The sequence below is a fragment of the Molothrus aeneus genome, chromosome 6, assembly GCF_037042795.1.
Source record: "Molothrus aeneus isolate 106 chromosome 6, BPBGC_Maene_1.0, whole genome shotgun sequence".
Classification (NCBI taxonomy): Eukaryota; Metazoa; Chordata; class Aves; order Passeriformes; family Icteridae; genus Molothrus; species Molothrus aeneus.
This window is the reverse complement of record NC_089651.1, coordinates 39,225,338-39,237,866: the sequence shown is the minus strand read 5'-3', so window position 1 is coordinate 39,237,866 and position 12,529 is coordinate 39,225,338. Positions and strand designations below refer to the sequence as shown.

Below are 12,529 nucleotides of genomic sequence, written 5' to 3'. Positions count from 1 at the left end.
GGGGCATCCACAGCTTCTCTGGACACCTTGCTCCAGTGCCTCATCACCCCCACAGCAAAGAATTTCCTTCTCTTATCTAACCTAAAGTCATCTTCTCCAGTTTAAAGCCATCCCCCCTTATCCTATCACTACGTGCCCCTTGTAAAAAGTGCCTCTCCAGCCTTTTTGTTGGCCTCTTCAGGTACTGAGAATTTACTATGGAAAATTCTCCTTTGAGCTGTCTTACACATTTCACTGCTGTTAGAATCAACAATAGCAAGTACTTCTTAACTCTCTCCTAGAAAACTTGCTTGGTAGAAAAACCTGTTCAACCAACCTCATGCTAAAATAACATACTCAACACAACGGTGATTTAACACATTTTAAACACTTCGATACACTCGCGTTTCATTTGTAAACGGATCTATTTGCTCAAAGATACGACGTGCTCCATGTGGCTCCAATTTACTACACGTGACCCGTGCCTAAGGACACGGTACTGTGCACTTAAGCCTTAATTTCGGTCTCTCCCCTGCCCGAGCCCCTCGGCAGCAGCGCTGCACAAGACCTGGGCCCTCGCGGGGGCTGCGCCGAGCCCCGCGTCACTCGGTCACTCACCCAGCGCAGCCCTTCCCAGGCCAGCCCGCAGTAGCGGCGGGCGCTGTCCCGCAGCCCCGGCCACAGCCCGGCCGTGCCGCTGCCGGCCCCGGGCCCCCGCCGCCCGCCCGCCGCCATCTTCCCGCGGGCGGCGCGCGCCCCTTCCGGCCCGCCGCCTGACAACCGGCCCGTACCACTGCCCGCCGGGGGGGCGGGGAGGAACCACTGCTACCGGGGGGCGCACGGCACAGGTGGCAGCCGCGGGGCCCGGCTCTCGCTCCCGACCTCCGCCGGCAGACCCTCCCCGGGCGCGGGGGCCGCCGGCCGGAGGCACCGGCAGCTGCACTCGGCGTGCGCCCACCAACACGGACGTGGCCCCGCGGAACCTGCTCCTGTTCCTCCCTGAAGTTGCGCTCAGAGAAGCTCACCTCCCGTGCGGCGCTGGCCGCCTCCATGCCCGCCTGGGCGGCAGCCGTGGCACGGCAATAAAGCTCCCTGGGCAGGCCCGGCTCCCGGCGGGCCGCCCGCCGCGCGTGTCCCGGCCCGGGCGGCGGGGCCGGCCCTGCCCTCCCCTCCCCGCCCCGCCCCGCCGGCACTGCCGGCCCGGCCCGGCCCGGCCCGGCCCGGCCCTGCCCTGCCCTGCCCTGCCCTCCCCGCCCCGCCCCGCCCCGCCCCGCCGGCACTGCCAGCCCGGCCCGGCCCTGCCCGACACTGCCGGCCCCGCCGCAGGTGGGTCCCGGGTGCGCAGGGCTGGGCGGGCCCGAGCTCTGCCGAGTGCCTGTGCTAAAAATGACCCTAGCGGGCTGCTGGTAGCAGGTGTATGGGGAGATGCAATGCCACATAGCAAAGGATTCTTCTTCGTCTCATTCACTAAGATTAACGCTAATTTGATTTGGGTTTTGTTTTTTAACTACTTAAAAACAAACAAACAAAAAACACAAAACAAAAAACCACCACCATCACCAAACAAAAAAAAACCCCAAAAAACAAACAAACAAAAAAAACCCACAAAAAAAACCCCAACAGCAACAACATACAAAAAAAACGCAAAACCAAAAACCCCACAAAAACCCCCAAACACAAACAAAAAAAACCCCCGTGTGCTAGCGACTTTTACAATGTAAGGTGAGTGACTGGACTGCAAAGAACCTAAGGGACCAGGATAGGTGGAAGGTGGAAGTGCCTTTTCTAGCTTTTTATCTGTATCAAATAGTACAAGAACGAGTTTGGCCATAGCAGTGACCTGTCAGTGAGTTGCAGTCAGTCAGGAGGGACAAAGCCCCTCCGTTTTCCTCATCCTAAACTACAAATTAACTGTATTCTATATACATACACTGGAAATCAGAAATAAATTTATGTGGTTCTTAAACTTCAATTACCCCATCTAAACAAAATTCAACCAAAGCACCACAGTGAAGTTTACCAAATGGCACTTCACCGGCAACCATTCTCTTATTTAGAGCAGACAGTGCAGGAACAGCTGCCTTTTCCTCGCGGTGCTCTGGCAGCGTTGTTTCTTGTGCAGTTGTGACCCTTAAGGTTCACCTTCACTCTGCACTACATTTCGATGTTTAAGACACCTCCATAGCAATAATAACCCCATTTCTATTTTATATATATGTTTTGCATAGAAACGTATCTTTAATGCAATTACGTATGAGGGAGGATTTGTGAATCAAGGTTTTGAAAATACGCTTTAAAAAGGGAACTTGTCTGGTTATTTTATTCATCATAAGCCCAGTTTTTTAAGTCTAAGCAAATTTAATGAGTACTGTTCTGAGAATTTTAAATGAAACTAATATATTAGTTTTATGAAACTATATATTAGTTTTATGAAACATATGTTAATGAAACTATTAGAGGGAGCTATTAGTTTCATTAAAAAAAAACAAAAAAAGAAACAAAACCAAACAAAAAATTAAAAACACCACTCAGGTGTTTCCTGCCTGTTAAAAAAGCCCACAAAACAAAACCCCAAATCCTCATACCCTAAGTTAATCAGATTCTGCCCTGCAAAAGGGCAGATGATGAGCAGCTGACCTAACATTGCGCTCTGTCTCATTTGGCATCAGATAACCCTGGAAGCAGGGAACTGTGGAGGGTTTATTTAAAAGGATTTTTTAAAAAAAATTTTTAGGAGTTTCACTGCAGAACATAACTAGTAGCTGGCTTAAATTTGCACTAATGTTGATGTTATAACCTTGAAAGAATTCTTACCGTTTGGATGATAATCACCACTGCCGACGATGCAGATTTTATTGTTTCTCTGAACTCCAGAACATTCAAGCACAGAAGTATCTGTTGTATCCAGCCTCCTTCTGGTTAGATCATGAGGAATAAAACAAGAGGTTTTACATTCCTATTGTCAATTTCATGTAATTCCAACTGGATTAATTTATTTTTGTTTTGCTTTTTTTTTTTTTTTAAGATTGCAAATTAATTTTCCTCAAAATTATGGAACGTAGCACTTACCATTACTTGGAACATAGTTCTGGATGGCATCAGAGAAAGACATTTTGACATCAGCCTCAGAGTCAAATGCTGAACTGTCCATTTTTGTTTCAGAATTTACTGAAGCAATGGCTGTTGCTTTTGAATCTTGATCACTGTCTTCAGCTACATACATTTCATGCTCCTTCTCTGGTGTTTCTTCTAGTAGCTTTCTTCTGCCTACTCCTGCACATAATTGTGAAGGGAAATCATGGTTACTTTTAGAGGATTCAACTTACTCCTATAAGATATTAACTTTTACAGAGATTTTTTTTTGTTTTGTTTTTATTTTCCTCAAAGCCCAACACTAGAGTAAATGGGCTACAGATGTATGACTTAAGAAACTATACAAATAATGATCTCAGAATTTGAAGGACAGAGCTTTAAGCAAAATTTACATTGTAGTAAAGTAAGTAAAAAATAAGTGTTCAGGAAAAAATATGTTTGGTTTTGATAGTCTGTAGATTCCCTGGTCAGGATTAATAGGTCTCTTTTTTTATATCCAAATACAAGTGGGGTGGTAAGCTTTAGAGCGAGAACAGTTGAAAATACCATGGCGGATTAAAAATGAACAAATTCCAAGATACCAAGCTTCCCTGCAAAATACAAGAAACCACAGGCATGTTCATGTAGAAGTATGACTGAAGGCACCTGGCTGCCTCAGTTTTAGTAACTTGGAGTAAATGCCTGAAGCCAATTAAATACTGCTTGCAAAAAAAACCCCACACCGTGCTTACCCACAAAGAAAAAAAGTTCCAGATTGTTAAATTTAGTCATGTGCTTCAAGACAGTACTGGCCAAAGATACACATCAGAAGTAGTCCAGTAGTTCAAGAGGAGTAATTTGCTCTGAAACTGTTACCATTATATTAACTCAACTTGTGTTATCAGATCCTCGAAATATCATAGATCAGTCCATAACTGTTATGAGTTAGGCTCACTACCTCTTCATTTTAAATCACCAGAAGGAGACAATGTTCCATCTGTTGTGGTTTTATTTTTGCCAACAAAGGATATTTTGTTCTTGCTAAATCACTGTTAGTGAAACATTACTCTAGTAACTTGAGCTGCAGTTTGGACAGCACACTTAATTGTTATAGCAGACAAAAGCTCTGGCAGCTCTAGAAGAACATTCCTTTTTTCTGTATAATTTTCCTGCTCAGTGTCCAAATTGTGCCCCTTTTGTGCAGACACAATGACCTGTTCCCTCCACACAGCATTATCTTTAGGTGAGTAAGCTGTGATTTCACTGTGAATCTTTTCAAATTGCTGGTGCTGCTGCAGCAGTTTGCTTCCATCACAGAGATACTCTAAGGGTTGCTTAACATCTTGTTTTAATTCAAATAAAATTGTTGAAATGTAATTAATGGGGTTGGTAAATCTGTTTATCATACAATATTTGCCTGGTTTTGGTTTTTTCTGCATCTTATCTATATTTAGTAATAGTATCTTGCATTGATCAGATTCCTTTCAACCTCCTCTCATTCTTCTGTGTAGTATTCAAGTGTACTGGTCCTAATGTCACTTCTATTTTCATTTGGGTCTTTTGACCAAACATAAATGCTTAGACTTTTTTTGACAGGGTTAATTGTTAGTTTTACTAAATGTATTTTCAAAGAACTCTGATTGTCTAGTAAAAATACTACTGAAATCCTTTTTGTTAGAATATAATTGCTATTATTTGTATTTCTGGATTTTGACTCTTATTTTCAGAATCTTTCTTTTTTCTTCTCCTAACTAGTTTTAGTAGCAGCAATTTTTTGTTCAGCATTACTCATCCTTTCAGTTACACCATCATCTTCTTTTTCAATGTCTACTCTATCAGCCAGGTTTACGAGCAATCCCAGGTTGCCAGGATTTAATTAATCCAGTTTTTTAATAGCAGTCTGACTTTCTAGTTAAATGGCTTTAGAAGACACTAGCTATCTATTTTTTTTCTTTAAAAATGTCTTGTATTTTAGAGAGCTCCAAGGGTCAAAGTTTACACTTGGTCAGACTTATATCACATGACTGTTGCTTTTATTCTCAATAAGTTTGCTTTAGAAATACTTTTTTGGACATGAATTCAGCTGAAGACTAGTATTACTTTGTCTTTTGAAGTAGTATGCCTTTCAAAACTCAGATTAGTTTTCTATGCTTTTGTATCTTGCACTGTCATGGTGATTTGAATTGACTGGCCTAAATCTGAGGATGTAGAGTAATATTTTGTTTTACTATGTCACAGGTAATTTTTATATTTCTTCCTGAGATCTAGATTAAGACTGTCCATTCTCTGTTACCAGAAACTGATGTAGGGAACATGAATCTTCCTCTTTTAGTTCTCCTCCACCTTCCTGGTGGTGTTGCACATTTATAGGAATTTGTTCAGTTTATTGTTTCTCTCTGACAAGCTATTAGCAAGATCATCAAAAGTTGTCCAATCTTCTACTCATTTGGTAGATTTTGTTGAAGTTTTTTCTCCACTGCCCTGTTCATTACTTCACACTGCCAGCTGACCAGGAAAGATCATTCTCTGTGGAGGTATTTGTGTTACTGTAACCTGATGTGCTATGTTTAACCTTCTGATTTGAAGTGCCTTCAGTTTCTTTGCCCTGTGGTATTTTACCAAGGCTTACCAAACTCTGTCTTTATTATGGAAACTTAATTCTTCTCAGCTATCAGTTTTTACCTTCCATTCTGAAACTCCATATTTTTCCAAATGGCCAGTTTCTTTGGAAATTTTGTTACCTTTTAAACTGAGGCCATTCAATGAGAGGTGAGGAGAGAGAGGGTGGTCTGGAGTCAGTTCTTGGGACTCCCCAGATTTCTGATGATGTTCATCATTAAAAATGTCCTGACTGAAATATTTGATGTTTTCATAAAAACTCTGTGAGACACTTTTATTCTCTGATTTGTGAATTTCATCTTTTACAGCACTATCCATTTTGAAATGGCTTTTGGATGCTGAATTTTTTGTACACCATAACCTTTGACTAGTTTGGATGTTTTCAGACTAAGACTCGGTTCACTGTCACATGAGGTCTTTTTGATGCCCAGATGATTATTTGTAGTTCTTGGTAGTTCCCCATAATGCTGTACTTGCCCTTCTTTGGTTGTTGAACTCAGAAACTTCAGTATGTCCTCAAAATGACTAAAAGAGAAGCAATGGCTTTGTTCTTCAGATATTTCAGGCTTTTCTCCTGTATTTTTTATGTCTGAGGGATCACAATTTGGAGGGGCTCATGCAATTGATTCATGTTCCTGTTGATTATCATGTTTGCCCATATTATAATTAATAAAAGTATCATAGATATTTGTATACCAACCTGATTTGCCATGTCTGCTTTCTGACTCCTGATTTTTCTTTTCAGCTTCAGTATTTCTCAGCAGTTGGCTTTCTGATACCAAGTCTTCTTCTGAACTGTTAAGTTCATTTGGCTTCTCTTTGTCACGTGTTAGTGTATCAAAAGATGATTCTTTGCTATTTGAGGTGTTTTTGGTGTCATTAAGAGCATGTGCACATGCTGGTACCTCCCCAGGATATGGCCTGTTACTGTTTGAATCTTTTATTTCTTGTGCAATATTCTCATCTCCTTCATCTGTCACCGCACTAACTATTTCCTTTGATTCTGTGCATATATGTAATTCTTTCTGGTCTAAACTCTGCTCTTCCTCATTCTTATTTGCTTGATCTGTTGTTTCTCTGCTTCTCTGGTCCTCTGTAGCAATTGTAGCTTCCTCAGTATGGCCAAAATTAAGAACATTACTTAAACCCAAATTAAACCAATTTGATTTGGATTCTTGGCTTCCACTCTTTTCTTCTTCTGGCAGTACCTCAGTGACTGTTGTTTCCTGTTCAGTACTAGAGTGCTCAGGCACACCAGAGACATCATGGTTTTGTGGATCATTTTTTTCTGATGCCAAATCATCATCTTCATTCTTTTCACCAAAATACAGAAAGCTTGTCAGTCCACCTTCAAACCAACCAGATGCAGGGGGTTCTTGTTCCTCCTTATCACTTGACTCATGTAAATCTGTGAAACTGTAATTTTCAGCTGCTGCCTCTGTTTTTCTCCCTTGATAATTATTTGCTTCTGAAGATTCAGTAGCAGGTTTTAAGGGCTCTTCATCATTTTCACTTTCTGTGATGAACCATCCTGAAATCCAACTAGATTGAGTTTGAACAGGTTCTACTGGGAGACTGTTTTGCGTTTGTGGCTCTTCAGTATCATCTTTTCTAACCAACTTTTTGTTTACAGACTCCTGAATGTGATAATCCTCTGAGTCATTTTCAGAAACTGATTCAGTTCTTTCTTCATTTTGTATGGGGTCTCTTGTATATTTTAAGAGTTTGTTTTCATGCAGTTTTGATTCTGCATCAGACAATGAATATTCACTTTCTTTTCTGTGATCATGTAATGTGTTATCTTCATTTTCAAAATTGTATTTATCTTCATGAAGACAAAGGAAATCAGTTTCCTAAAAGAATAATATTAACTTTTAGAATGTTCTAATGTGCAATTCTACAGCAAAATATATCATTGTTCTTTCTGTTATAACTTTACACAAAGAACTGTAATTAATGGTATTATTCCTAAAGGTTATATATCTAGATCTAGATATATTTATATCTATAGAAATTATTTTAGAGAACAATAAAGATGCAACTGGAACAATTATAAATACACATTTTGAATAATCTGAAATAATCCATCAACAGTTGAATTTCTAACTGGATATTAGATTTTCAATTGTTGTAAACTACATTGGAAAATCTAGTGATGTTGATTTACCTTAGTGAGCACTTCAACTTCTTCTCCAATTAAAACTTCTTCAACCTTCACAGCATCTCTTGGGAAATATCCAAAATCCTTTCCTTTCTGTAAAAAATATAAAACTAATAAGAGCATTTAAACTTCAGTGATATATATATGTTAGGGATTTGCACCTATGCTGGAAAAGTATGGACGAACAATAAGCTTATAGAACAGCCCCCTATCTCCTTAATTCTGTTTTGTCAAATAATTGGTTTATTTTTCCTTCATGGAAGTGTTCCCCTTGCCATTTCAGAAAGCAAAAGGAAGGATATTACTCCATGCTATTATATTCTGTATTATTTTTATGAACATGTGTTTGTGCAGTACCAAAGCAGTAGCCTTAAAGCACACAGCTGAAGACCGTGCTGTGTGCACCAAGGGTCACAGCCAGCTCCTACTAAAATTGGCTGCAAATTTCCCATTGTCTCAAGTGGGAAAAGTGTCATGCCTTAATAACTCATGACCCATATTGAGTTACAAGAAAAATAGGATATGAAATTCAGATATGAGACTAGCTGCAGCTCAAGAGAAAATTACAAAGAAGATGGCAACACTACAGAAAATAAGTTAATGATAGAGGCCAGAAGAATCAAGTCCCTCTGGCCAAAAAAACACTGCTGTCTTTACATCAAACCATTGCATGTAGCCTTTAATGGAGGGATATATCTTGGCAAGCAAGGAATAGTGAGGTACTTGCAAAGATACACTTGGATGAAAAAGAAAGGAAGACAGAATTTCGTTGTTATACAATAGATGTGACAGATTATTTACAGAAAAAAAACCTGCCCAAAAAATGTACTAATGTCTGGTAGTTTTGAAGCACTTAGGCAGTTTTACTAGCAATAAAACTTGATTTGGATCAATGCATCCATTCCTTCTTAAATGACTGTTCTAATTTCATTGACACTTGTTCCAAGTTATTAAATATGCATGATAACTTCTCTGGGAGCTTTCCTTAACCACTGAACTATGAAGTCAGGTCCCAATACTGGATGTCTTACCCACAGACCTATAGGTAGGAACCTGACCTGATAGATCTGAGTGTTTTCAAGGGAACCAGATTAAATAATTACAGCCAAATGATAAGATGAAGGAAGCAGAAAACTTGTATTTGGATCTTGACTTTGTTTCTCTATGAGTGATCTTTGCCAGGATTTGGATTTTCTCTTTCTGTATAAAGATGGTAACAATGACCCAAATACTATATTCATCCATGGCTGGTTAATATTCCAAAAGAGATAGAAGATCCTTAGAAGCAAGCAGACTGTGGTTGTTATGCTATTACTATATCTAAAATATTTATGGGGAAAATCTTTCAGATTGAATTACTTACACTTCCTGTCCACAAGTTTTCATTTTCCCTTGAAAGTTTGGAGTATACAATGATCTCCTCCCCTGTTTTGAAGTTAAGATACCGGCAGTCAGGCCCTAAGTAGTCGGTAGTGGCTTGAACTCGGCTCATTGCCTCTGGAATAATGGAAAGAAATAAACAACTGCAGCATCCATTTTATCTGAAGTCACTTTACTGAAGAAATCTGATATATATCAAATACTGATGAATTGCAGTAGCAAACATTTTTATGTATGTGCTTTGTTATAGTATTAATCCATTTATATCATCACGTGGAAATCAACTAACGCAAAAAGCAGCCCTGTCTTGTTTTCTTTCCCATGTACTGCAGACATCAAGGGGAAAAGCTTTTGTCCTATATGGACATTTTTAGGTGCTTCTTTAGCCAAGGTTTCAATGCTTAAATAGAAAGAATGTATGCAGGATTAGCAATTACTAATCTACTAAAGTAATTAAATTAACATTAACATTTATTTAGGCTAAACAGCTAAAAAGTATTTCCCAGGGATATTTGTAATTTTATATTTCAGAAATTCTAAGTTAGATCTGGTAATTATTTTAGGGATTTTGTCCTCTTTTTTGAATACATTTATTTTATTATGAAAATACTTAAATTTTAGGAATATAAACCTTACACATGTTGTTAAAATTGAAGTTTCCAGTTCAGTTTGAATTATTTTAAGTTTTCTTTGTCTCCACCCCAGTCTCCCCACAGAAACCACTCAGTAGTAATGTGCTCTGGTCAGTTTGGAGCCCCTTTCACATGCTCTTTCACAAAGATTGAGGAACATCCTTCTGAACATCCAAAACCTACTGGAGTTGGTACTGAAGTTGGCTCCCACAAGAAAATAGAAATCCATTATCAGAGGAAATTTAAGGTCTCTCCCACTTCAGGGGAAATGGAAGATTGAAAAGACATTGAAAATACAACACCTAAGTCTGCTAAACAAATGAAAACAGGTTAGAAACAGCTTCAACTATGATTATGACAGGTTTCACAATGGTAATCAGTGGTTAGTAAACAGGACATTTGTCCACTTGTGACTCAGTGGCTCTGCCTCCTGCAGAGTTATTTACTCTTTGAGAACCACAATTAATAGTTACAGCACTTACTTCATGTAAAAGAATAAAAAATAAGTAAAGAGTAAATATTAACAGTGTTTTGTAAAGGGTGTTTCGTAAGAAGGATTACAAAAGAAATCCCAAACCAGTTTGCCGGTAGAAAAAAAACCTCAAGAGTTCTGCAGATGGGCTATGAATGTACTATAAACACATGATAAAGGGTCTTCTTTCTCAGTTTATAACCTACCATTTTATTTATATTTTGTTTATTTTATTTTGTACCTGTAAAGAATTAGTTAAAAATACTTTAAAGCTGTTTTATACTGCCCGTTTTGGGGACACCTGAGGAAAACGAGCTATTCAAAAATATTTTTACTGAACTTTGATCTGTATAACCTTACACAACAATCCAGCAAGTCTTTTTTTCCCTCTTTTTCTTTTAAAATTTTAAGCCTATTTCTCTTAAACTTAACCACAAACATTTGCTATGGCTACTCATTTTCAGTCTGTTTCATTGCTAATTTCGACATTATGATTCCCAATAGCTACATATACACCACAGACTCCCTTTGAAAAAAACAAATTTTTACTTACTCTCACATTCCGGATCACCACACTTCTTCCATTTTGAAAGTATCTTTGTGCTCTGCACACTTGCTGCAAATGAAATTACTAAAACCAGAATTCTCTGATCCAAGATCCTTGACATTTTAGATTAAATCCAGAATGCACTGAAACTGTGGAAACTGCATGGATGTGCAGTTAGCAAGAATATTCTACATTTTCCTTAGCCTAACAAAGCATTGCAAGTAAACTTTCAATCCTGTTTTCCTTCTCTGATCTGCTTAAACAGAAGTACACTGTGCTAACCTACTAACAATCTGCAGAGTCAGGTGTCCTGATTATACACATGCATTAATAATTAACTATGTTCTGATAGCTAGGCTAATGTTTTGAATACAAAGAAAGTAGTTCTGGTCAAATAAAAATTTAGCCTCTCTCAGATAGATTCTCCTGTACTGAGTTTGTACAAGATTGTGGTGGGGGAAATTCAACAGCAATTGTATTAGGATTATTTCTGGATTATGAATGCATTTTTAATGTACCTCTTTCATGTGATTTTAGGATGCTGTAGTGTGATGACCAAGAAACCTGGCAAGGTCTAAGACAGCCTACTATCTACAGCCTACACCACATTCCTTCTGCTTTATCTCTGCAGATGTGTTTCTGCATAGCTGACGTCAAGAAAGGATGAGTGGGCTGGAGGAGGCCCGGTGGAGATAGGATGGTCCTGTTTTGGCCCTGAAGAGCTGAACAGAAAATAACAAAATCATATTACGGGAACTTTGAAGGACACCATGGCCAAGAAAGTAACTTCTGCCTCAGTAAGGGTTTAAATATTTAAATATTAAAGCACAACCCTAAGTATGCTAATAAGATTATTGAAGTACATGCTACCACATACATGACTATACTACTCAATCCTCTGTCTAGATTATGCTACATGTAAAGAAGGAGGAGGAGAATAAGATGGGGCTGTATGTAAGCTGGATAGAATTTTCATGTAGTTAGTGAAAGACTCAAAAAGATCTTGGAGTCAGTTACTCTTGCTAACTTGGTAAGATCTTGGTGCGTTACTCTCCTCTCTTCACAAGCAGAGATGCTTGCTTGGTAAGATTCTGCATAGGATTATTGTCATTAGCCAGGCTAACACAATATTATTGTTATTGTTAGAGCTCTGTCACATCTAGTGCTGTTTATCAACAGCAATTCCAAGTCTGTGTTTTTGTTGTTTCAGTAAACCAAACTCTGTGTGCTACGTGAGTCTGGGACAGTGAAGGTTCTTACTGAGCACAGCTTGACCTGCAGTTTTGGATTGGTAAATGGTAAATTTGTGAATCTGGGCTTGTGAAAGTTCTTACTTAATACAACCAGACCTATAGTGCCAAACTGATTATAATTATAAATCAAGCCCAGCCACATTCAGACCCTCTGATCTCTAAGGTCCAGCTAGAATGCAGAGGTTGTGATTTTCTGTCAATCTCTATATCCTTAGCATGATAGATGAACTATCAATTTTATGCTTATATTGATTTGCATTAATACTAACCTAGCTACTGACAGTCTTTTAGCTTTTTTGTTTGTTTGTTTGTTTCTAGAATAAACTAATTTTTTTTCTGTTTACTGATATGTTTTAGATAATTTATAGTTGGTCATTGGGAACTTGGAACAGCAATGTTTTACACATATTCTTT

The 12,529-nt window shown here is 38.9% G+C and overlaps 1 protein-coding gene across 4 annotated transcripts in view; it reads right to left on the bottom strand.

The window, feature by feature from the left end:
* Positions 1-10,983, bottom strand: part of MIA2 (MIA SH3 domain ER export factor 2) — a 36,492-nt gene extending 25,509 nt beyond the window's left edge. For 2 of the 4 annotated variants that reach the window (XM_066552392.1, XM_066552394.1), the window contains exon 1: positions 1,005-1,112. In XM_066552392.1, coding sequence (XP_066408489.1) covers positions 1,005-1,031 — 27 coding nt within the window. In that variant the 5' untranslated portion in view covers positions 1,032-1,112. Of the gene's footprint in view, positions 1-597; positions 689-1,004; positions 1,113-2,793; positions 2,895-3,048; positions 3,253-6,370; positions 7,524-7,837; positions 7,925-9,194; positions 9,329-10,868 lie in introns of those variants that run through there. The other 2 variants (XM_066552391.1, XM_066552393.1) reach the window with 2 other exon arrangements.
* Between the last annotated feature and the right edge of the window lie 1,546 nt (positions 10,984-12,529).